The sequence below is a fragment of the Carassius auratus genome, chromosome 36 (assembly GCF_003368295.1).
Source record: "Carassius auratus strain Wakin chromosome 36, ASM336829v1, whole genome shotgun sequence".
NCBI lineage: Eukaryota > Metazoa > Chordata > Actinopteri > Cypriniformes > Cyprinidae > Carassius > Carassius auratus.
In genome coordinates, this window is record NC_039278.1 from 19,996,520 (window position 1) to 20,023,282 (window position 26,763).

The window sequence follows — 26,763 nt, forward strand, 5'->3', positions numbered from 1 at the left end:
TGTGTGTGTGTGTGTGCGTGAGTGTGTGTGTGAGTGTGAGTGTGAGTGTGTGAGTGTGAGTGTGTGTGTGTGTGTGTGTGTGTGTGTGTGTGTGTGTGTGTGTCTGAAACACGCTGGTGCTTCACTAATGAATCAGACGCAGTGTTTTCACCTGAACAGTCCCACAGAGAACAATGGAGGAGGAACCAGATCACAGAGACAGGAAGAAACACCTAGCAACCAAACCACGCCCTAGCAACCATCCACAGCATCATGGAGAGTTTTACACGGGTAAACATCTCTCACACCTCACGTAAGAATTATTCGAATCTACAAACAATGTCAATATCAAGAAGTATTTCTAATTCAGTGTCTTCCAACCAGATTTCATCTGATTTCTGATAAGATTTCTACAAATAGTTCACTTTAAACATGTTTCAGTGTTGTATTTTAATCTGGCATCACTCAACCAAAATCAATTGGTTTCTAAGTATTTTGTTCACCTCTTCAAAACAGTTTAAACATTGTTTCAGTGTAGTATTTTTTTGACAAGAAAACAACTATAAGTGAACTTTATATATATAACTGAACAGCTTTAGATGCTGTTTAAAGCAGAAATATGGGTGTTATATTAGACAGCAACTTGAAAACCATATTTCACACGTGACAAAAACTGCATTCTTCCATCTTCGAAGCAGTGCCAAGCTGCGAAACATGTTAACTGTTTCTGATGCAGAAAAGCTAGTTCATGCATTCATGTGTGTGTGTGTGTGTGTGTGAGAGAGAGAGAGAGAGAGTGTGTGTGTGTGTATCTGTGGTGAACAAACACACTTGTTCTGGTCTCAGTGCTCCTCCGTTCTCATGGGTTACACAACTCTCCTGCGGTGGATGTGTTTGTGAGGGTGAAGTCGACTTCCTCCGGCCGTTTCCTGTTCTTGTTCTCCTTCAGCTCTTACTATGGCCTTGTTGTCGCTGGATGTTCAGATTCTCACACACAGCTCTGATTCGCTCTCATCAACTCTCTGTTCCTGAACAGATGAAGGTCAGCAGGAGATGTTCTGTCCATCACCGAGACGCTGTGAGAGATGAGGAAGAGTTCAGAGCTTGATGTTGAGTGACAGAAGCATGATGTCGTTTAACACACACTTACAGCCGTTATACCACATCCACAGATCCCTCGTGTGTGTGTGTGTGTGTGTGTTTCCAGAGATGTGAAATCAGGTCAGTGTGTGGGATGGAGAGGAGCGAGGAATCAGCTGAATGTAGGTCAGGCGTCAGTTTCTCTAATGAAGCTCCAAGCATATGATCAATAAACCCTGGCGTTGGGCTCGGCATCTCATGATGTGTGGCTAAATGAGCTGCTTGTCAGGTCGAACAGAAGCATGATGGTCTGTGGTAAGCAGTTAATGAGCTGGTCAGACGCCTTGACTCCTGACTGACCCGTCCAACACAACAGAGTCACTCAGAGACATCTGAGACCGGACAGTGGGTACTTTCCCTCCACATCAGACTTTGGACTGGTTTCACTTCACAATCAAAAGGTTAATCTGAAATAACTGTGGATTACAGGAGAGATGTGTGCTCATGAGTGATCACACACACCTGATGTATTCTGACTGAAGACGAGGATGTTCGGTGTGGAGATGCAAACCTGTGCTCGAGTCTCGTCTGAGTCGATCTGCTTTGTGAATCACGTAGAGTCTTTAAACCAGGAGTTTTCCACCGGTTTGCACACACACACACACACACACACACACTCCTGCAAAGCAGAGGCGTTTGTGCAGCACACGTCTGTCCTAGATAGAAGTCTGTGGTTTTCCAGGTTCAGCAGCTCTGAAACACCTCCAGCTCGACATGTTCAGACGCTGGAGAACACTGTTTGATGCAAACTCACCCGCTTCCTCCCTAGAGCTCACACGACAGACGACGGTCTCATCATGATGTGTGTGTCTGCAGGAGTTATGGGAGAGATGAGCTGAGATTGTGTTCTTCTCGAAGAGCTGCTGGGAACAGGATCACAGACACATCTCCAGCTCTGCTTCAACACTTCACACACATCTGAGACATGAACACCAACCTTCAGAAACACATCTATCTGTTTATACACATCCATCTGTCTAGTTTGTATTAATATTCTCAGACTGATTTAACTGCTTTCTCATATTTGACCTATATTCTCAGATTTCAGTTTCTCCAAGTATTCTGATTTGATTGAGCTTTTACTGAAGACGGCTATATTTCAGTCTCTGCTGATGAACACTGTTCCAGTTTCTAATTCATAATAATAGCATTTCGTTTTTACAAAATTAATTTAATTTCTTTGTATATGGACTCTATTATTTGTATGAATACCGCTTCACGTGCTCATTATTATAAAGTAATGTTCGCACAAAGAAGCTCAGAATGATGATTATAATTATTTCTAATGTCACACTAACTAAAGCAGTCCCGTGTTCTGCACGCATGCCCCGCTCTCAGCCAATCAGCGCCGCCGCCTCGCTGTCACTCAGACGCCGGATCCAATCAAAACCCGGCGTGACGTCAGAGGCGCAGTGGTCGAGGGCGTGAGCGCACAGAGCTGTTGCCAGAGCAGCACATGAGCGCGCGCGCGAGTGAGTGTGTGCGTGTGTGTGTGTGCGCTCCTTCCAGATCGCTTCGATCATCCTCCGGTTATTGATTGTGAGCGAGCGGTTGATTGATACATCATGTCCGTGCTGCAGGAGTACGAGCGCGCGCCCAAGCGCCTGAAGGTGTCCGCCGAGGATGAGGAGGAGCTGGAGGAAGGCGAGGAGTCAGACTCAGCATCCGCGGGGCTCCTGGGTGACGATGAGGAGGATGAAGGACAGAACAGAGCGCGCTGGAGCTGCGCGGAGAGGAAGGTCAGAGCCGCATCACTCTTCATCATCACCATCATCATCTGAATGATATAATATAATATACTGACAGCGCTGGGTTTAGTGCATGATGTCAAAACACTGCAAGAGCGCGAGAGGAATGAGGAATCAGGAGATGACAAACAGGAACAGAGCCATTGAGTTGAGTGACATCAGTGAGATCAAAACACACTGACCACAGTTAGCGTGAATTACCATAGCGAGGCTGAAGTGTCATGATCTCAGAAATCAGGCTCTGTGTTCAGTGTAGAGGAGACCTATTCAACTCATACATGCTTCTGCTCTTATTGGGATTATAGTTAGTAAAAATGACCAAAAGCATGATTCTTGTTAAATTAAAAGTACAGAAGGAAGCATTCTGTTTCATATTTTGTATGCATATGCACAACCTGTCATCTTTTTTTTTACTAAAACGTTTAGAAAAACTTAATCTGAGACTAACAACACGATCACATTAGTTTAGGTACAAGATAAGTGTTCACTACATCAAAAGCATGAATTTATCTTTTATAATTAACCTCTTATAACTTTTAATTAACACTTTTGTTGTTGTAGTTAAATGAAATGATAATTATTATTTATATGCATAAATAGTAATCTGCTTTTGTTAAACCAAGTGCTGAATAGAGTTTAATAAATCAGTTTATTGCATGCATGCCATGGTAAACGAGTGTTTGATGTATATCAGAGTACCATGGTAGTAATGAGGTACTTTTGTGTTCCATTCCTAACTAGACAGCTTTTGATGATGTACGTAATTTCCAAAAATGCTAGTAATTGTTGGGTTGTTTCTATAGAGGATGCTTGAACACTTCTAATGTTCCTCATTTTTATATTTTTATATATTAAAAACAAATCTAATCTCATCATTCACACTAGTCTGTTTTAAGCGTCTCTATCGTGATGATCTGGACACATTGGCTCTGTTGGAGCTACATCTGTCTCGTTATCTTTATAGTCATTGTCCTCGCTGTGAACAGGCCTCAAGAAACACGAAAGTGCACAAGGAGCTCAGATCATCCAGAGCCGATATTAAAGTCCGTAAACGCACGTATAACCCAAAAAGTGTTGCTCGCCGTGACACAAAGACGCCAGTGCGGTTAAAACAAGTTAATTAAAATAAAAACTGGTGGTTGTGCACAGTTGGGGAAAGTTGCTTTTAAAAATAGTGCATTACAATGTTGCGTTATTAACTAAAGAACTAACTAGCTGCATTACTTAAGTTCCTTTTTTTCGTAGCTTTTTCTCATGTTTTCTCCATTGATTTCGCTGATGAAATGTGTGCTGATAATGCAAGAACATTGCAAGTTGTGAGAACACTGGTTAATAACATCTGTGTTATTTAACATAATTATTGCACGTTTTCCTTATTCTGAGTTTGCATTTGACTGTTTTTATTAATTTTGAGGAAGACAGAATGTGTGTTTGTGTGAGTGTGATGAGTAAAAGCATGTTGACATTGAGTCTAGATCTACAGTAAGATCATGTTCACACACAACGCATCTGAACTCACTCCTGATTCTCTCTACATGAGCTGTTCTTCAGTACATGAGAAGCAAAGTAACTGGCATTACTTTGGACTGACCCAGGGTTCAGAGCAACATATTTCCATCTGTTAGGATCACTGTACACACACACACACACACACACACACACACACGAGCAAGTAAACATCCCTTGTGAAGTATGATCCCATCAGGTTCACACTGAACATGGCTTGACCTCTAGCTCAGGTCTCCTCTGTGGTTCTTAAACATCAGATCGTCCGAATGTGTGTGTTCACAGAGGAAGCGTCTAACACCTTGCTCTCGTCTGTCTCGAGACGTGATTTCAGTCTCTCCGTGTTTATGGTCAGAACTGTGAACTCACATGGACGAGTTGATGGCCTTTATCTAACATGTGTCATTTTTAGGACCTGGAGAGTGGTTACTGTAAAAGGAGTTAGAGAGCAGGAATAAGAACTGATTCACCAGTCATTTAATGAAGCGGTTCACTCTGAATGTCTTCGGCCGTTAGATGCGATGTGATGCTTTTTGTTTGTTGAGCATCGGGCAGTCGTGAGATTTCACGTACTGTACAGGTGCTCAATGAGGGAAATCATAATTGACACCGGCGTTTACTTTATTAGTGCACGTTCATGGTCTAATTATAATCGTTTGCTTTTATATGCACCAGTGTGTTTTAGTAAAACATTTTAATGTATGAAAAATACCACAACTGTGTCTGAATTTCACTCAGTTTAGATAACAGTGTTCGCTCTACATCTGAAGAAAGCATGAAATCATAATTGAGCATTATTATTTTAAAAGAACGTGCTCCTAATTGTTCTTGTGAAAAGTGTGTAGTACATATTACCAAAGCATGCTTTCTATTAACTGAAGATGTGGAGGGATGATGTTTAATCATTTATATGCTCCAGTATGACAGTAAACTACTTTTTAACAAATCATTTTAAAATATTTATGAAAAATAGCACACAATTTGTACATTTCAGTACATTTACATACAAGATAATCGAACACTCAAAGTTTAAATTTAACATGAATGAATCATTTATAATTGACCTATTTTAACTTACTAGTACATGTTCCTGGTTTGCATGGGACAATCATAGTTAAGAAAAAATTATTAAATGAATATTTCATCATTTTCATTTATTTGCATTAACCGTAATTTACGTTTTACTAAAACATTTTAAAATCTATATAATAACACCAAATCTGTGAACGATGTCAGTTACATGAATCAGAGTTTGATCAGAATTTGTAATGATTTTATGTACTGTACTCTAAAGTAATCATTAATTTATCATTTATAATTGTCCCCTTTTGACTTATTAGTAAATGTTTTACATGTAAATATAACAGTTAGCATAGTAAAATAATCAAATGCATGTTTTCTAATTAAATAGGTATTATATAATTTTCACTTATATGCATAAACGGTAATCTGCTTTTTACTAAAACATAAAAAATATCTATGATGTGTGAACGATGATCTAGTAAGTCAAGAGAATCCGTTTATTTCACATGCAATTTTTGAGCTCGCTTCATATTGACTTAAATACGATCTGTAGAAACAGTGTGCAGTTATTATTCATACAGCAGCTCATTCAGTGATTTATTGACACGCTTTGTGACAGAACTGTGTGTGTGTGTGTGTGTGTGTGTGAGTGTGTTCACAGTCCAGACGCTCAGAAAGAGACACACAGACAGACATAATGGCTTCAGTATTTTGCCCGGAGCGAATCGCTCAGCTCTGAGGAAAGTTCCTCTTGAACAGTCCTGATGATTTGAATACTAAGTGGCTTTTATTGGCTGGTTTAACTGTCTGATCTGAGCGATGATTGCACATGTATCTGATGGATGCCGTCTGCGTTTGTGGAGCAGATATTGTTTCTCGTGGAGTTTATTGATATCTGCAGGCGCTCGGGGAATCGCTGCTGAGATTCGCGGGACATGAGAATGAAATCAAGCGCTCGGTGGGGTGGGGGGGTGATTTAATGATACCAGATCCTCCTGGAATCAGTTTGCATCCACAATCTGCCCTCTTTTAATGTGTATGCAAACCATCTCTGGGTCACCTGACCCCCCGACTGACCAATGAGCGATTGAATGTGTGTGGTGTTGACCTGCTCCGAATCGTTCTGTTCTGCTGATGAATTAGGGATTTTGATATATGACATATCATAACTTGTGCTTCTGTAACATTGAGTTTAAAGCAAGATGCTAAAATGCTGGAGATTTAGGTGATTCTGCTAACATTTTGTGCAAATTGACTAGTGCAAAGATACACAGTTGTGTTTTTGAACTTTATCTATTGAAATCTTCAGTTCCAGTTCTCTTTAAAGAGTTTTATCTCCACTTCTGTAGCACTTACAAACACCAAAACTTACAGTTTTATTCCTCTCTATATTCTGAAGGATTCTACTGAGGGGTTTGTGAATATATCATTCACACTCATTTTTACATCATCTTTTAACTAAAAACATGGTGAAAATGTGTCTATTGACAGTATTTATTTATTTATTTAATGATAAAAAGAGAAATCCAAAATCCCCTCAGTAGAAACCTTCAGAATATAGAGAGGAATAAAACTGTAAGTTTTGGTGTTTGTAAGTGCTGCAGAAGTGGAGATAAAACTCTTTAAAGGAATATACAGACGTAAATATATAATGTTCAGTAAACCGAGACAAAACCAGTGTGTTTTCATGCACTGGACCATTTAGAGGTTTTGGTCTGTTTTGCTTCCATAACTTGTCTTCTTTCAGACTAGTGGAATGAAAATTTTAAAAATACACATTTTAAGAGCTTATTTTATTACACTAAATCTATTTTTCGTCTGAAGATTTCAATTCAAGTCCATATCTTTAAAGAGTTTTATCTCCACTTCTGCAGAAGTTACAAACACCAAAACATACAGTTTTATTCCTCTCTATATTCTGAAGGTTTCTACTGAGGGGATTGTGAATAAATGAGTCACACTGATCTATACAACATCTTATTCCTAAAAATATGGTTAAAATGTGTTCATTTTCTGTCTGTTGACATATTTTCTGATTTATGGAGTGATTAAAAGATAAATCCAAAGAAAACTTGTTATACAAAACAATTGTCTTAATGTACTGTGAATAATGAACTGGTGAAAGTATGCTGATAACGTGTTAACTAGTAGTTTCTGGCCTTTAAAGTTTAATTTACTGAAAATCTTGGCTGATGAACCTCCATTCTGTTCCCAACCCGTGTGACTTTCTGTTTTTCTGAGAAACGCTGGTCATTGTAGAATAGAGAAGAAGCTCTTTCCTCTGAGATCAACGTGTCCTTTCATGTTCAGCAGAAGAAAGAAAGTCCTACAGGTTTGGAGCGAGTAAATGATGACAGCATGTTCATATCTGGGTGAATTATTCCTTTGGTTTGTGCTGAAAGCGTTCTCATGAATGTCTTTTCTTCAGAGGATCTGTTGTGTGTCTGAAGGGATTCAGATGTAAGTGAGTTAGTGTCTGTTAGCAGGAATGACGCAGCTGTAAACCAAACAAATGCTGAGAGCGTGTCGATTGGATGTTTGCGCTGTAGTAACGCTGGTGACTGAGGACGAGCTGATTGAGAGCTGTTGATTCTCTCCAGAGTACTGTTACACAATCATGTGGTGTGTAGTTCTCTTTGGATGACATCGCATGTCATTTCCTGTTCACGCTGCTGCTCTCTCGTCGTTTGTGTCATCGGTTTGCAGAGGAAACATGATGTTATCAGTGTACCAGCAGCCCTGTTTTTAGGGTGCAGACGTTTCCTCAGTTAAATTAAGCTTTGTAAATTACACTTATTACTTACACACTGATAGACAAGACAATATTCATAAAGGACATTTCTGGTAGTACAGTATGTGTGTTTTTGTTTGTTTGTTTGTTTTTTACATATAAATATGTTTATGTTATATATATATATATATATATATATATATATATATATATATATACACACACACATCTCAATAAATGCCAATCATGGAAACATTTTGGATATTAATCAGTGTATATTTAGGAAAGCTTGTTGTCTCATATGAATTGAAGCTGGATTGCTGTGATGGTGTGAAAAGCTCACAGTCTGTGAATGTGTGTGTAGATGTGTGATTGTGAGATAGATCTCTGTCGCTCTGCAGCTCATGAACTGATTCGTGAGTGTCTTCAGATCTCTATAGTGTGATTGATCTGAGCTGCACTGGTGTGTGCAGATGAAACGCTGTTGCTCAGTGTTAACCAGCGTTATGTGGAGATGATTTGAGCAGATCAGGATGCTGTGATCTCATTGCCGTCTCATGAGGAGAGAAGAACGAGCAGTTTTCAGTGTTTCAGAGCTCATGTGTCCTTCACGCTCACACACTCTCGCTGTCTGCAAATGATCGTCCCTCGAGTGACGAATGTCATCGTTACTAGGTGAAACGAGACAGGAAGTAATGCAGGAAGTATTATTATTAATCGCTGTCATAGAGGATGTTGAACAGTCATTGGTTAACTAAAAATAACAGACACGCATAAATTACAAGATTTTAAATCTAAAAAAGACATTTCCTTTTTCTTTATTTCTTATAGCAAAATCTAATTAAAATATAAAATAAAACAATGTTCTTTAAACAAAATAAAATCTAATTATAAAATATTAAATAAAATATTTTTTCTTATAAAATATTATCTTATAATAAAATTATACAAAATATTTTCCCTTCTTATAACAAAATAAAATATCTTATAATAATACTAAATGTAAAATTAATTTCTTTCTTTAAAACAAGAAAGAAATGTCTTTCTTAAAATGAAATATTTTCATAATAATAAAAATATATGAAAATGAAATACATTTTGTCTTATAAAAATAATATATAATAATAATAATAAAAATATATAAATAATCTAAAATATTTTTTTTTCTTCTTAAAATAAAATATTAATAAAAATATTAAAATATTATCTTATAATAAAATAATTTTTAAAATCCAAAAGAAAATCTTTCTTAAATATAATCTCATATTATATTAAAAATAAATACAGTATATATATATATATATATATTAGGGGTGTAACGGTTCACAAAATTCACGGTTCGGTTCGATACGATACACTGATGTCACGGTTCGGTTCGGTTCGGTACGTTTTAGATACAGCAAAATGTAAAAACATCTCAACTTTTCAGAATGCCGCAAGCGCACCGCGGGTCATGTGACAAGAACTAACCAATCAGCTTCATCCTCTCCCGTAACAACGTTGAGAGCTCAGCCAAGATGTAGGAACAGCTGATCATAGTTGTATATGGATTGCAATTTTGAAATAAATTTAGTAGCAGAGCTACTGCAAGCAATTTTTAGAGCTGCAAATCCATTTATCCTTCGCTGAAATTTCGCGTCTCATGGAGAGAGCACGTCATTGTTGCTTAGCAAAGACAGACGCCTCATGAGCGCTTCTGCCCGAGCGCTTTGGAAAGGAGGAGAAAGACGTGCTTAGCGTTTTCCATGCGTTTTTAGGCGCGATATGTGAACGGCCCCTAAGGCGCTCGCTCACTCAGCACGCGCTGAAGACTCGTTGCAAAATGTCTAATGCATTTAAAAGACCAGAAATATACGATCCTAAAATAACCAACAGGTCTGGTGTTTGGGTGCACTTTGGATTCCCTGTAAGCTATAATACCGGTGTCTAAATGCTGCAGGGATAATTTGTTGCGTGCATGTTTCTCCTTTTTTTCGTCTTTTCCCAGATACTGATACATATATACCAGATATTCCCGCTGGTGTTTTTTTTTTTTTTTTTGTATTCCCGCTGGTGTACCCTGTCATGTTGCAGATGCAACATACCGTTGTTTTTTTATCCACCACTCTCTTGCCATCACCATTATAGCTTAAAGGGAATCCAAAGTGCACCCAAACACCAGACCTGTTGGTTATTGGAGGATCTTCTCATTTCTAGTCTGTTAAACGCATTGGCTATTTTGCAACGAGCCTTCAGCGCGTACTGAGTGAGCGAGCGCCTGACTGAGTAGCCAAACATAAACATATAAGTTGGTGTTTTTTTTCTTCTTCGGGAGTGTCAGGGGCGTTGCCTGTTACGTTGTTTGGGTTATTGGGCTACCTTGTTGAACGCATATCATTATATTTCTCTCTCTCTCTTTTTTTTTTTTTTTTTTCAAATATAATTAATTACTCCAACGAACCGTTCGGTATACATAATGCGTACCGCGTACCGAACCGAAAGCGTCGTACCGAACGGTTCAATACGAATACGCGTATCGTTACACCCCTAATATATATATATATATATATATATATATATATATATATATATATAAAAGGTATTTTATTTCTTAAAAGTGTGTGTGTGTGTGTGTGTGTGTGTGAATGTTCGGTTCTTCTTGTGTTCAGTCGTTCGGTCACGAGAACATGTTATTTATGTCTCTGTGTTTGAAATGTCACCCAGAACAGTTCATTTGTCCAGTTTGTGTAATTCAATGTATAATGACATTAGATGCAGCTGCAGCAATGACCCGGACACATCTCACGCTCATTTCCTGCAGATTCACTGCTATTTTTAAAGCGTCTGAAGACAAGAGGCTCGTTTGTCTGCTTGATTAACCTGTTTATGCTTTCATTTAATTAAAGTCAGATGGCTCATATAGAACCATTTATACATGAATAATCAAACATCTGAGCATCTGTTGCTGAGATTCAGCACTTTTCCAGAACAAACAAACAGCCGGCATGAAAAACATTAGCTATTATTTCAACCAGATTATTGTTTTGAATAAATACAGAAACAGAAAAGTACATCATTTATTTAATTATTTTGCAGCATTATTGTAGTTTGTGTGTCATCCGTGTGTGTTTCTTGTGTTGGTTCAGTTTCAGAGTGATTTTTGAAGAATTGCATCTCTATTAGGAGTTTCATGTTGTGTCTGTGGCATTTTGTTTGCCAGTTTTGGTTGAGTGTTGGTTGTGTGTTGGTTGTGTGTTGGTTGAGTTTTGGGTGAGTTTTGGATGAGTTTTGGTTGAGTGTTGGTTGAGTGTTGGTTGAGTGTTGGTTGAGTTTTGGTTGAGTTTTGGTTGAGTTTTGGTTGTGTGTTAGTTGTGTGTTGGTTGAGTTTTGGGTGAGTTTTGGTTGAGTTTTGGATGAGTTTTGGTTGAGTGTTGGTTGAGTGTTGGTTGAGTTTTGGTTGAGTTTTTGATGTGTTTTGGTTGAGTTTTGGTTGTGTGTTAGTTGTGTGTTGGTTGAGTTTTGGTTGTGTTTTGGGTGAGTTTTGGTTGAGTTTTGGATGAGTTTTGGTTGAGTGTTGGTTGAGTGTTGGTTGTGTGTTGGTTGTGTGTTGGTTGAGTTTTGGGTGAGTTTTGGATGAGTTTTGGTTGAGTGTTGGTTGAGTGTTGGTTGAGTGTTGGTTGAGTTTTGGTTGAGTTTTGGTTGTGTGTTAGTTGTGTGTTGGTTGAGTTTTGGGTGAGTTTTGGGTGAGTTTTGGTTGAGTTTTGGATGAGTTTTGGTTGAGTGTTGGTTGAGTGTTGGTTGAGTTTTGGTTGAGTTTTGGTTGAGTTTTTGATGTGTTTTGGTTGAGTTTTGGTTGTGTGTTGGTTGTGTGTTGGTTGAGTTTTGGTTGAGTGTTGGTTGAGTGTTGGTTGAGTTTTGGTTGAGTTTTTGATGTGTTTTGGTTGAGTTTTGGTTGTGTGTTAGTTGTGTGTTGGTTGAGTTTTGGTTGAGTTTTGGATGAGTTTTGGTTGAGCTTGGATGAGTTTTGGTTGTGTGTTGGTTGAGTTTTGGTTGAGTTTTGGATGAGTTTTGGTTGAGTGTTGGTTGAGTTTTGGTTGAGTTTTGGTTGAGTTTTTGATGTGTTTTGGTTGAGTTTTGGTTGTGTGTTGGTTGTGTGTTGGTTGAGTTTTGGTTGAGTGTTGGTTGAGTGTTGGTTGAGTTTTGGTTGAGTTTTTGATGTGTTTTGGTTGAGTTTTGGTTGTGTGTTAGTTGTGTGTTGGTTGAGTTTTGGTTGAGTTTTGGATGAGTTTTGGTTGAGCTTGGATGAGTTTTGGTTGTGTGTTGGTTGAGTTTTGGTTGAGTTTTGGATGAGTTTTGGTTGAGTGTTGGTTGAGTTTTGGATGAGTTTTGGTTGAGTTTTTGATGTGTTTTGGTTGTGTGTTGGTTGTGTGTTAGTTGTGTGTTGGTTGTGTGTTGGTTGAGTTTTGGTTGAGTTTTGGATGAGTTTTGGTTGAGTGTTGGTTGAGTTTTGGATGAGTTTTGGTTGAGTTTTTGATGAGTTTTGGTTGAGTTTTGGTTGTGTGTTGGTTGTGTGTTGGTTGTGTGTTGGTTGAGTTTTGGTTGAGTTTTGGATGAGTTTTGGTTGAGCTTGGATGAGTTTTGGTTGTGTGTTGGTTGTGTGTTGGTTGAGTTTTGGTTGAGTTTTGGATGAGTTTTGGTTGTGTGTTGATTGTGTGTTGGTTGTGTGTTGGTTGAGTTTTGGATGAGTTTTGGTTGAGCTTGGATGAGATTTGGTTGTGTGTTGGTTGAGTGTTGGTTGTGTGTTGGTTGAGTGTTGGTTGTGTGTTGGTTGTGTGTTGGTTGTGTGTTGGTTGTGTGTTGGTTGAGTTTTGGTTGTGTGTTGGATGAGTGTTGGTTGTGTGTTGGTTGAGTTTTGGTTGTGTGTTGGATGAGTGTTGGTTGAGTGTTGGTTGTGTGTTTGTTGTGTGTTGGTTGTGTGTTGGTTGAGTTTTGGTTGTGTGTTGGATGAGTGTTGATTGTGTGTTGGTTGAGTGTTGGTTGGTTCTGCAGTAGAGAATGTTTGTTGTTTCCTCATCCCTCTTTCACACACAGATTTTCACACGAATGTTAGTCTCATTATTTCTTCAGAGAGCTGCTCTGACAGCTGAAGATCTGAACGTCTGTGAGAGATCTTAGCCAGAATGTTGAGCCTAAGCAAGATTTAATATTATCTGTATCTGTATTATAACTAAAAGAGGTGGGTGGGGTTATGTAATGTGGTGGGTGTGGTTAATGTGGTTATGTAATGAGGGCAGGGTTAAAGGTTGTGGATTAGAAACATCAGCGAGTAAAGCTGTTTAAATTGCTCCTGTGTGAAATATTATTCATACAGTTACAGAGAATAATGCTCTGCTTTATTAGTTCTTTTGCATGAACTGTATCCACCATTGATAATAATTATTTTACAAACTATTCGTAGGGATATTTAATAAACTGTGTTGTGTTTTCATTTAGAATCATTGTATGCATGTCTTTATGAATAAGGTCTCTGATGTTTTCATCAGAAAGCATCCTAAATGTTCTGCTCAAGCTTTGACGCTGAGCGTTCTTCTCTCTCCAGGAGTCTGGAGTCTGTCTAAAGTGCTGCGCTCCTCTGAAAAACATGCCGACTTCAATTATTGACGAGCGCTGGTTTGGCTGTGTTTTGACTCTTAGCCTCAATGTTTCATGAAGAATTAGGCTATATGTTTATATATTTAATTCTGTTAGTTGTACTAATAATTTGTATTAATTAATAATTAAACTTCTGTGAACTTCTGTCGGTCCTGAAGAGATGCTCGAGCCATAGCGTTACCATAGTGACAGCAGAGATGTGGAGGAATCATCTGGAGTTTGTGTTACACAGATGTGATGCTGATGCTTCTGCGACTGTTAGTGGAGCCTGGGATCTCAGCGTGATTTCCATCTGACTTTTGTGTGATCTCAGCATGATCTCTGTCTGATCTCAATATGATTTCAGCGTGATGTCAGTGTAATCTCAACCTGATCTCAGTCTGATCTCAGCATGATCTCTGTCTGATCTCAATATGAATTCAGCATGATGTCAGTGTGATTATGACCTGATCTCAGCATAAGCTTGGTCTGATTTTAATCTGATCTCAGTGTGATCTGATTTTAGTCTGATATCAGTCTGCTGATCTCAGCATGTTTTCTGTCTGATTCTGATCTCAGTGTGATCTCTGCATAATATCAGTCCGATCTCAGCGTGCTGTCAGTATGATCTCTACCTGATCTCAGCATGATCTCAGTCTGATCTCGATCTCTGCATAATCTTAATCTGATTTTAGCGTGATGTCAGTGTGATTTTGACCTGATCTCAGTCTGATCTCAGCATGTTTTCTGTCTGATCTCAATCTGATCTCAGTGAGATCTCTGCATAATATCAGTCTGATCTCAGCGTGATGTCAGTGTGATCTTGACCTGATCTCAGTCTGATCTCAGCATGATCTTGGTTTGAATTTGGTGTGATGTCAGTCTGATCTCAGAATGGTCTCAAGGTGATCTCAATCTGATCTCAGTCAGTTCTCAAGGTGATTTCAGCGTGATCTTAGTCTGATTTCAGTGTGCTATCAGTCTAATCTCAGCATGATTTCAATGTGATCTCAGTCTAATCTCAGCATGATTTCAGACTGATCTCAATCTGATCTCAGCATGATCTCAATGATCTCATTCCAATTGGAAACCTGTCTGCTCTGACACAGATATATCAGTATTATTTTAAGGATTTGTGAAGTTTAAACCTTTTTTGTTCTCTTATGTAACCGCATTCTGAAGAAGAAACCTGATGAACTTCTTACTCATTACTGACATTATTTTGACAAGAGAAGTGCTTGTTGCGTGTTCGCAGCTTTCAGTGCTCTTAGGTTTGATGTTCTTGTTTTTAGTGTGTCTCTGCATCTCTAGAATGTGTTTCGTGTTCTGCTGTGCTGCGTTTTTAGTCAGTGTTTTCTGTAGACATGCACTCTAGACAGATATTCTTGACCTGCGTTTGTTTTGTGTATGGCGTAGTTGTTTTGTTTGTCTGGCTGATAAACATGTTTATGTGTGATTTGTGTAATTAAAGTCAGATGTGTGAAATCAATATGATTCCAACAGGAGACCTGTCTGATCTGACACAGATACACACAAACAACTAAACTAAGTATGTTTGAGCAGGGGTGTGAATACTTATACCTTATCACTGTACTTAAGCGTCATTTAGGGTTATTTAAGTAGATTTATTCTTCACTCACATGCAGTTTTAACTGAACATTTGTACTCCTAATCGCAGTATTACAAATAGTTATTTGCAGAATATTTGATAATTTCTTGTTTATTGTAGTTTTCTCTAAACATGAAATACAGATTAATGTTTTTGTCTTTTCGTTTTAAGTCCGTCTGACATATGAAGACTTGAAGATATGAAGATAATTCAAATGCGTAGACAACATTCTCCTTACTTCTTTTTTGGGAGGTTGCTTGTAATATTTCAGTACAATTTAATTTAATTTACTGTAATCATTACCATTTATCATTAAGTTTGCTTTACTCTATATTAATTTAGTTCAGATTTATTTTATTTTAGTTACTATTCATAATATTAATACATTTCATTAATACATTAACACATTTTGTACTTTTATATTGTATATTATATTATAAAATATGATTTTTGAGCGGTTGTTTCTTTTTTATGATACTTAAGTAAAGTTTACATTATAATTTTCTTTCCACTTAAGTTATTTTATATGAAATTTTAATTATTATTAATTGTGTATTGTTTTATTTTTATATTGTGTATTATTCAGTTACTAAATAATAATAATACTTTTTAAATACTTAACTACAGTTTTTAAGTTTCACAGTACCTTTTTATTTTCAAAATTTTTGGCCAGATATTTGCAATTTTATATCAAGTAAATTTAGATATGAAAATATTTCAGCTTATTTTTTATATTAATTATTATTAATATTTATACATTTTAATGAATCATTTTATTTTATATTGTGTATATGTTTTATATTATTAAATTAGAATTTCGACTGGTTACGTAAAACATTTTTAATTCCGAAGTTCAAATTTAAATTGTACTGTTTTGTTTTACTTTCACTCAAGTATGTTTTTGGCCAGATAATTGCATTTTAAATTGAATAAAATTGTCGCTGACTATCAGTACTTTCACAGAGAGTAGAGCACAGCGCCAGCAACGGCAAGCTCAGGGGTTCGATTCCCAGTTAAACGCATGAATGCATGGCTGAAGGTGAATGTGTGTAAGATGGCGCTGGTGTTTGTCTTGCTGTCGTCTGGTTTGTGACTCAAGCGGCTCGTCATCCATCTGCAGTGGAAGTGGTTTGATGTTTGTGAAGCTTTATTTTGAGTGTTTTTTTCTATTGTGATGTGATTCTTCAGCAGGAGCGCTGCATCGCATTTCTGCAGGTCATTTTCCAACCGCAGACGTTGCTTTGGCACTGACGGTTCAAAGTTAGTAGTTCACCTCAAACCTCACTATTTAAGTGGTAGGTTTTATGCAGTAAATGACAAACATCAGGCCTCGTCGCTCAAATGACACAGTTTCTCCGTGTTCTCACTTCATTCTGGAGGGTTAGAGACAGACAGCAGCTGTACCAGATAATCCAGACAGACTGCTCTTTATGAGGACAGACAGGTGTGCGCTCATCTCTGTACTTTATTACACGTTCTTCATGCTTTCATGGGAACGTGACACTGAAGGTGTGTTCCTGCCGTTGGCTTGAGATGGCAGTGCTGTTATGAAAGTTCAAAATGTTAATCTGTTGATCTCTGTGGTCGCGGAACAATAAGGAGTTTTGCAAAGCAGAAAGAGATGGAAAGAGAGTTTGATGCTTGCAGAATGAGAGCAACATGCAGATGCGTGTGTGGTTTCACGTGTGTTAAACATGGATGTGCTTCACGTCATTTGATTTTTCTAGATAGATGCACCTTTATATGGTTGACTACACGCTTCACGCTTGGATATATCGTATAAAATATATCTATTTATCTATATTCATGTTTATATAAATCTTGTGCACCACTTGAACTTGCAGTCATCCGATCTTTAAAAACGAAATCCACCAAGGTAGCAATAAGTAGATTTGTCCCACAATCCCACAGCTGGAGACACTTTTATTCACCATAATCTTGGGTGTTAGAAAGCTTTTAGAAAGTTTTAAATGATCTTTAAATAGCAACTAATTCTGGTGAATGTGCTGTGCTGGTACTTAGATTAGATTGAAGTGCTGCATTCATCGACACAGCTGACCATCAGTTCTTCTTTTTCTCGGTTAGAGCATGTTGTGGATATTAGAGGAACTGCTCTAAGTTGCTTTCAGTTGTATCTCAAAACAGAAGTTTCTGGGTCATTGTAGGAGACACTCGGGCGTAGTTCTCTGACTTGTGGTGTACCACAGGGCTCTGTTTTGGGCCCTATAATGTTTCTCTTCATACGCTTGCCATAGGTTCTATTTCTGAAAATAAATGCTTGTATTATCATAGTTATACATATGATACACAAATTTATCTGCCACTGAATCACAAGAATACTTAACGGTTTCTAATACAACTGCGCCGACAGCACATATTTTCAAGTAAAAAAAAGTGAAATATTATTCTAATGCGAAATATCTGTTTTCTGTGTGAATCTGTGTTAAAGTGTAATGTATTTCTGTATTTTCAGCATCATTCCTCCAGTCTTCAGTGTCACATGATCTTCAGAAATCAGAATAATATGATGATTTACTGCTCAAGAAACATTTCTGATTATTATCAATGTTGAACACAGTTGTGATGCTCAATATTTCTGTGGAAACTGTGAAACTTTTTATTTTTCAGGATTCAAAGATGAACAGAAAGTTCAAAAGAACAGCATTTATTTGAAATAGAAATATTTTGTAACATTACAAATGTCTATACATCTGTATAAAACATTGGTACTGAATAAAAGCATTAATTAGAATATTTTAAATAGCTCAGTCTTGCTGTACGTGCAGTAGGAGTGATGAGATGATTGACAGGCGCAGCTGCATCAGGACCATCATACTGACCCTCTATGGCAGTGTTTTCTCCCATGATTCCTGTCTTCCCCTCCTCATCATCATCATCATCATCACAGCAGGATGCCCTTCATCTGTCTCTTCCTCACAGGCTGTTCTCTCATCTGAATGGGTTCTCCAAATGAACTTGTTCAGCTGTGTGAGAATGAAGATATCAGACAGTGTCATGGTGTACTGTTCTGTCGTTTCCTGCTGCTGCTGAACGAGTGAAGCTGGTTTTCTCTCTCTGTTCTCAGGACAGCGGCTCTGAGGCTCACCGCATCGCTCCGTCTCCCGTCGTCCACGTGCGAGGACTGTGTGAATCCGTGGTGGAGGCCGATCTGGTCGAGGCCTTGGAGAAATTCGGAAACATCTGGTACAGTGATGCCTTCCTTTGATTTGATTCAGCAGGGGGATTCGTTTCATCGAATATTCTTCTCTCATAATGAATGAACAGATAATTAACATTCCTTCATCAAACCACATGAAAGTCTCTGTCGACTGAATGATAAGTTATTGCGTTTGATTATTTTCTGACGTTTACACTCACTGTAGCTCCGTGTGTTTGACCTCAGCTATATCAGGAAAGACACAGATCAGATGCACAGGAACAGGAAGTGTGTGTGTGTGTGTGTGTGTGTCTGGGGGACATGAATGGAGGTCATCTGAGTGTATTTATAGTCTGACGAGTGAATCTCATGAGCACAGATCGAGTGTGACAGCAACAACACTAGAATCCTTTAGTTCAGTCAAACGATTCCTGCATGAACTGATTTGAAGATTTCTTGTTAGTTTCATTAATATTTAATGCTGTTTTTATTTGTTGTTCAAATTATTAATGTATTAGTGATGCGCTGAAACACATTTCTTGCCAAAACCAAAATTAAAGTTTTCATTTAGCAAAACTAAAACCAAAAATACACTTATTTTATAATCAATAAATTAATCAAAGACAAAAACTGAGCTGTATATAATAATTTAAATCGCTCCACATAAGGGATTTATTTAATGTCAATCAGTGATATTTTATCATCACTGAGATAATATTAAAGTTTTTGTTAGTATTTTGAAATTCAATTTTATTTTTGTATTTTCACTTTAATTTTGGTTAAAGCTTTTGTAATTTTGTTACTAAATTAAGTCATTATTATTTATATTTTTGCATTTTCACGTATTGGTTTTAGTTTTATTAGCTGTAGTTATTTTAGTACTTAAAGTTAAGTTTTTGTTTTATTTGAGGTATTTTTATTGTTTTAGTTATATAATATGATAGTTTTTAAATATTTATAATTCGATTTATTTTTAATATTTATTGTAAATTAAACTTAATTTAGAGTGTTTTTTAATTTGTTGACTGTTTTTGTCATTTTTATTATTTTTTTCTAATAGGTTTATTTAGTTTTAGTTAATTTAGTACAAACAAAATGTTGCCTTGGCATTAGCTGAAATAAAATCAGTTAAAAATCTGTTTTATGTTAATGTTAAGTCAATGTTTCTTTTATTTCAAGTATTCTCTTATTTGTTTTAGATATCTAATTTTGAATTTTTTAATAATTCTGTTTTCCCTTTATGGAACGAAATTTTTCCTGCAGTTATGTGATGATGATGCCGTTCAAGCGTCAGGCTCTGGTGGAGTTCGAGGAGGTTCAGAGCGCTGACCGCTGCGTGGCGTGTGGCTCGCAGGAGCCCGTCTACATCGCCGGACAGCAGGCCTACTTCAACTACTCCACCAGCAAACGCATCACACGGCCCACCAACGCCGACGACCCCAACAGCGGGAACAAAGTGCTGCTGCTGTCCATCCAGAACCCGCTGTACCCCATCACTACGGTAAACCCCGCCTCCTCATTACATCAGCCTCCCGATTGGATGCTCTCAACAGCTTCTGCTCCTCCTCTTTAGGATGTTCTGTACACTGTCTGTAACCCGATCGGAAACGTGCTGCGGATCGTGATCTTCAAGAGGAACGGGATCCAGGCCATGGTCGAATATCCTTCTGCTGCTCATATTCACCAATATAACGCTCTGAAACTGAGCGCCACAGTCCACAAATCCTGTTCGTTTATTCCATTGAGAGAGTGATTTTGAACACTCGAGCAGAATTCCTGGGGAAAAAAACTTCATTACCCATAATTCTGCAGAGAAGTCTCCACCAATCAGAGAATCGAAACAAGAAAATCACTCTAAAAACTCTTTAGCTCCGCCCACTTCCATGAAACACTGCCAAAAAAATAACTTTCAAATTATTCTATATTTGCATGTATAATATATCATTATATATTAAAAGTTAACATCTAATCAGCTAATTTAAAGAGACACTATTTAAAGTAAATTCAAAGAAACAATATTTTATTTAAAGATCTTAAAACCGCATGCAAAAATGAAATGTATAATAATTAATAATATTATGAACGTAATATTGAAATTTGTAATATATTTATCAGTGTAGAAGTTTAGAATATTATATGTATTGATATAGAATATAATATTTAATACATTAGAAAATATATATAATAAATATGACAAAATAACTTGAATCAGATTTTTTTTTTTTTACTTTTGTAAAATAAAGATATTTTTTTGAAACAAAAGAAATATAAATGAAAACAGAATTTGAAGAATTTGGCTGCATTGAAATACAGTATTTGAGCATAGAGATCAGGAGAGAGGCAGAAATATGACACAATAGCGTAATGAATATGCTAATTATTGCATGACGTCATCTAGCCATATTTAGCGACTTTTCGAGTTGGCTTTAGCAGCTTTCCATTGAAAGAAGTTGGCAATTCCATTTCAGAGAGATTCAGTAACATCAGTATCAGTGAAACTCACTGCAGACATGAAAATTACATTAAAAAAATATATAATTTTAAGATTGATTGTTAAATCTCTATTGATTGTATAGAGTTTTTTTAAAGGTAATTTTTCACGTATGGAGTCTAATGTTGAGCTGGTGATATCCACATGACCTTCATGGCCTTTCGTTAAGACGTTGTGTGTGTTTGAATTAAGCTTGTGCTTCTGACGGTGTGTTCACTCCCCAGACACACATTACACACACTCATTAAATATGCATGTTTCCCAGCAACACACAGGATCGAAGCACTAACCGTGATCCCAGGGAGCTTCAGCAGCACGTTTACATGCTGATTACCTGCGTGTCTAAACTCCCATCAGCCCCCAGGTGTCTGATACTTATGCCTGAGTTCTCAAGCACAACATTCATTGTTGTGTTGTGTGTGTTGTCGAGTTTTTTCCTTGACGGCCGTCACGTTTGAATCCATCCAGAACGCTCAGAAGGCCAAAGCCGCCCTCAATGGGGCTGACATCTACGCCGGCTGCTGCACACTGAAAATCGAATACGCTCGGGTAAATGTGCAGCGTTCACACACACACACACACACACACACTCACTCACACACACACACAGCGCTGGATCTAACACACATGCAGTGCCGTTGTGCTCTCTCATTCTAGCCCTCACGCCTCAACGTCATCAGAAACGACAACGACAGCTGGGACTACACCAAACCCTTCCTGCTGCGCCGAGGTACGAGTGTGTGTGTGTGTGTGTGTGTTTCTCAATGGTTGCTCTTTAGAAGAAGGAATGAAAATAGACCAAAAAAGTGATCCTGTGGTTCAGTGGTAGAGCATTGCATTAGCAGCGCAAGGTTGTGGGTTCGATTCCCAGGGAACACATGTTAGGTAAAAAAATTTATAGCCTGAATGCACTGAAAGTCGCTTTGGATAAAAGCGTCTGCTAAATGCATTAATTGGAAATTGAAAATGAATCACCAGTTGTCATGCAGTTCAGTTTAATCTGAAACACTTTGACTGCTTGTTCTCAGACTGTTTTATTTACAAAAACTAGGAAACTGTAAATAAATTATATTAAAATTAAAATGATTATTTCTGAATTATTTTTGTAACTAAATGTTCTTCCCCGCTCATATGTGACTCCTATGTAAATTCTACTCAAGAACATTTATTTAGAGATTGACATGCCATGAATTTTTTAAGATTTAATTATTTTCCATGACTTTTTTTATATTTTATTAATATTTTATATAAAACTTGAATAAACAAATAAAATCAATAAAAATATGAAGGACATCACATTGGGATGCATCCAGACAAAATAATTGAATGTTCTTTAAATTCTGCTTTTAGTTAAAAAAATTAATTACACACACACACACACACACACATATATATATACTGTATCATCCTTAAGATATATGATCTTAAGATATAAAATGTATTATGTATTTAACATATATATTTCTTTAGATATATTGAATTTGTTATCTATTTTAGTTTATTTTAAAGCTTATTTTGCCTTAGATGATGTTCCATCATCTTGTACGTTTGCAGAGGCCCCTGATTGATGTAGATCTCTGTAATTAGTGTGAACAGCAACCCAGATTATTTGATAAGAAATGTTGGAGTTTATTTCGAGATCTTTGATGTGATTGCAGAGTTCAAATGTTTTTAGACGTTGTTGAGATCTCATTGAATATCTGTACTGTGTATGAGAAATGGCAGATCTGGTGTGTGATTGTGTGTTTTGAGCTCTTCTGGCTAGTTTATGTGATTTTGAAGTTCTCAGCAGTGATCTGGTGCATGTGTGTTTTATGCTGAAGAATCTCTGATCTTTGTAATATCTCGTCAGGATGTGTCAGATGTAGGTGTATGAAGATTCAGTGTGATTTACCTGCAGTGGAGCATGTTTCAGTTCAAACTTACACATCATGTGAGGGTGTGGGCTTCACCTGTGCAGCATCTGAAGGGAAGCGCTTTAGTCACGCGTGTGCGTGTGTTAGCCGGACAGCGGCTCAAACGCGGCGTAAACAGTGTTATCAGCGGCGAACAGCAGCGCTCAGACATCGATCGGCTCCAGACTGAAGGGCTGCTCAGCGTTTCTCAGTGCTGCTTCATTATTGACTGAAGATAAGCGCTAAGCTGAGCTCACACGCTAATGTGAAGACATTCATCACAGAATATTAATGCACATGCTTCAGTACCTCTGTGTTAAACGTCTCTTCCTCTCTTTATTCTCTCTGTCCGTCTCACTTTATTCCGGTGCTCTCAGCGTTCTGTTCTTTCCGTCAGCACTTTGTAGAATTATAAATGTGATGAAGAAGCTTAGATCTCCTTCAGACACGCGGAGCCTGATTTCTCTCAGCTGTAGACCAAATGATGAATATTAACATTACTTTTTAAAGCAGAGATGTTATAGGAAAGGGTTTTTTCATACATTGATCATTTAGTAGGGTAATATGACTTCTTCTTTGTATCCAAAATACACATTTAAGCATTTATTTTGAAGCACTTTATCTATTGCGTCTGTAGATTTAAATTCCAGTCCATACCTTAAAAAAGTTTTTTCTCCACTTCTGCAGCACTTACAAACACCAGACTTAGCAGTTTTATTCCTCTCTATATTCTGAAGGTTTTTACCGTGGGGTTTGTGAATATATCATTCACACTGATTTATACAACAACTTATTCATAAAACATGGTGGAAATGTGTTTGCTTTCTGTCTGTTGACAGTATTTTTTGATTTAAGGAGTGATAAAAAGAGAAATCCAAAATCCCCTCTATAAAAACCTTCAGAATATAGAGAGGAATAAAACTGTAAGTTTTGGTGTTTGTACGTGCTGCTGAAGTGGAGAAAAAACTCTATAAAGATACGGATTTGGCTTGAAAACTACAGTCTCAAACAGACGAAGAGAAATAAAGAAGAGACAAACCAGTGGTTATTCATGTTTTGGTTTATTTTGAGATTTTAGTCTAATTTGCTTCCATAACATTTCAGACTAGTGGAAAGAAAACATCCAAAATACATATTTAAGAGTTTTTTATTTCGCTTTATCTATTTGCATATGTATATTTCGATTGCATCACATATCTTTAAAGAGTTTTTTCTCCACTTCTGCAGCACTTACAAACACCAAAACTTACAGCTTTATTCCTCTCTATATTCTGAAGGTTTTTGCTGAGGGGATTGTTCATATATCATTCACACTGATTTAAAAAACATTTACTCCTAAAAAAGTTTTGCTGTATGTTAACGGTATTTTCTAATTTATAGAGTGATAAAAAGAGAAATCCAAAATCCACTCATTGAAAATCTTTAGAATATAGAGAGGAATAGGCTTTCTTTAAGTAAGAGTTGCTAAAGTGGAGAAAAAACTGTTTAAAAGATATGAATTATCTTATTTAAATATACTATTGTTTAAAGATATCTATTATGAAGTGGAAAAAAACACCCAAAATACACATTCAAGTGTTTATAGTTGTATTACATCTATCAATAAACATCTATAAAATCTATTTATTTTCTGGACTTCAATGCAAATTAGTGCATATATAATTAAACAATGCCTTGCTTGCATATTCAAACCGAATATTTAAGAAAACTTGTAATACAACACAATTGTCTCGATGTACTGTGATTAATCAGTTAAACTATGGTGATATCTGTTAGTTTACATTTTAACCGTATTAATCTGTAGCATCTTGCCTTAAAGAATAAGACACTCGAGAGAAACAACAGATGTGTTTCATATTTTACTGTCTAACGTTACAATTATTTTTCATTACTAAAATGATAGTGTTGACATAATATATTGAATGTTAATGTGGAAGATCGCTACTAAAAATAAATTAGCTAAAAACAAAAAACAAACAGAAAAACCAGTGATGTAATTTATCAGTGTCCTATATTTTGCACGCAACCCTGTTTTCACATTAGTTTTCAAAAAATTGTAACATGACATAATCTGGACCCTTATTTTCAGAACTTTTCAAATTTGTACAGTTTTTTCAAATACTAATTTATGCTTATTTGGCAGTCTGTTTACTTGCAATTATATTTATTTTTTTATAAATATAAATATTTTATATTTATAAATGTTGATGACATTTTTTATAGCTAGAATGTCCCATATTTTTATTTACTAGAAATGGCAAACCACGCAGAAATGGAGTGAGTGTTTTAAGAGTTTGAGGCTGATCTCCATCTGTCTGGCTGAATGTGCAGCTCTTGTGTTCATGTCCTCATCCGTGTGTTATATTCCTGCTGTCAGTATGAGAGGAGGATCAGCTGATGGCTGAAGGTCACATTGAGCTGAAATCCCATCAGCCCCAGCAGTGCCAAACACTTCCTGCCGCTAACTGCTCATTTTGTAGCAATTATCACGGCTGTGCATGAGTTCCTGCGGCAGGCCGACACACACACACACACGCACACACACACACACACACACATGCTCTTATTCAGTGCCCTAGTGCTCTATTTCACACACGTGTGATCTCTGACATGTTTTTCAGTGATTCTCTAACCCTGTCTCTGTTTAAGCTTCTTTGGCTATAAAAGGCACCTGGGAGTGTTTTTTCTTCTGAATGTTTGATTGTCTGTTTTTCTGCTTCATCATGAGAGGATTATGTTTGAATCCAGCCTAATTTACAAAGCCTTTTACTTCTTCCCGTCTCTGTCTCTCGGTGTGTATAGAAGAGTGATTATTCCCATCTTTCACCTTTACGAGGCGTTCGGCAGCTTGTTTGTTTCGTTTGGTTCAGTGACGTGTGAAAGTGAATGTAATATTGCAAATGGTCTGTCGTCGACTGCTTTTATTTTCAAATTGAACATGTCAGATTTATATTCACCCAAAATCAGAAAAAGAAATTGCATTTACTTTTATGCATTTGGCAGATGCTTCTATCCAGACTGATTTAAATTGCATTGAATCACTTCATAGATTTATTGGGACTCAAACCCTGGATCTTGGTGTTGTGAGCACAGTGCTTTACTGTTTAAGATACAGAACTGCAGAATTCAATTTTACCTTAAGTAATGGTTTTAAAAAAAGACAAGATGTTTTGCATTTTGACATCATTTTCAAGACAATGAGACACACATGTAACCTGAAGTTCTCATTACATTACTTGATATTACATGCACTACTTTCCTATGCAGAAAAGGATATTAAAATTATATGTAATTATCTAAATTTCAGTATGTTTTTGGTAGTATTTAAAAATCTGGTTCACTGTAAAAAAAAAAAAAAATAATTAAATTGTAAATACAACAAATTTTATTTGGAGTTTGTTGGAGTCATTTTTCAACAACAACAAAAAAATACCATTTGAGTTTTCTCCAAAAGATTTTAAAGTTTATAAAAAGTAATAAATGTAAAATGTTTTAAAAAATGTTAAATTCACTGAATATTTCTTTGTAAGTAATTGTGTAATTTACTAGCAATTGCTAAGTAAAAATAGTTTGTAAACCAGTTTTTCTTAGTATTGTATTTTTTACCTTTTTATTTATGTGGATTTAAAAAAAGTGTGTATATGTATATATATATGTGTGTGTGTGTGTATATCAAAATATTAAAACAAAAGACTGTATTATGATTCATGCAGACACACACATGTGAAGTGAGGAATGTTAATGATATTAAACAGATCCTCGTTGTCTTCAGGATCATGTGTGTGTGTTGTGTTCTCGAAGTGAATGTTTTACCGGTGTAAATGTGGTGTGTTTGATGTGTTTCCTGTAGAGCGTGGTAAAGGCCGACAGAGGC

General features: G+C 36.8%; 1 protein-coding gene across 1 annotated transcript in view; it reads left to right on the forward strand.

Annotated features, from left to right (window-relative positions):
• Positions 1 to 2,526: 2,526 nt before the first annotated feature.
• Positions 2,527 to 26,763, forward strand: part of LOC113055582 (heterogeneous nuclear ribonucleoprotein L-like) — a 29,036-nt gene continuing 4,799 nt past the window's right edge. The window contains exons 1-7 of the mRNA XM_026221981.1: positions 2,527 to 2,858; positions 18,432 to 18,550; positions 19,767 to 20,004; positions 20,077 to 20,162; positions 21,447 to 21,543; positions 21,652 to 21,724; positions 26,740 to 26,763. The exon at positions 26,740 to 26,763 is cut by the window's right edge and continues 48 nt beyond it. Coding sequence (XP_026077766.1) covers positions 2,685 to 2,858; positions 18,432 to 18,550; positions 19,767 to 20,004; positions 20,077 to 20,162; positions 21,447 to 21,543; positions 21,652 to 21,724; positions 26,740 to 26,763 — 811 coding nt within the window. The 5' untranslated portion in view covers positions 2,527 to 2,684. The remainder of the gene's footprint in view (positions 2,859 to 18,431; positions 18,551 to 19,766; positions 20,005 to 20,076; positions 20,163 to 21,446; positions 21,544 to 21,651; positions 21,725 to 26,739) is intronic.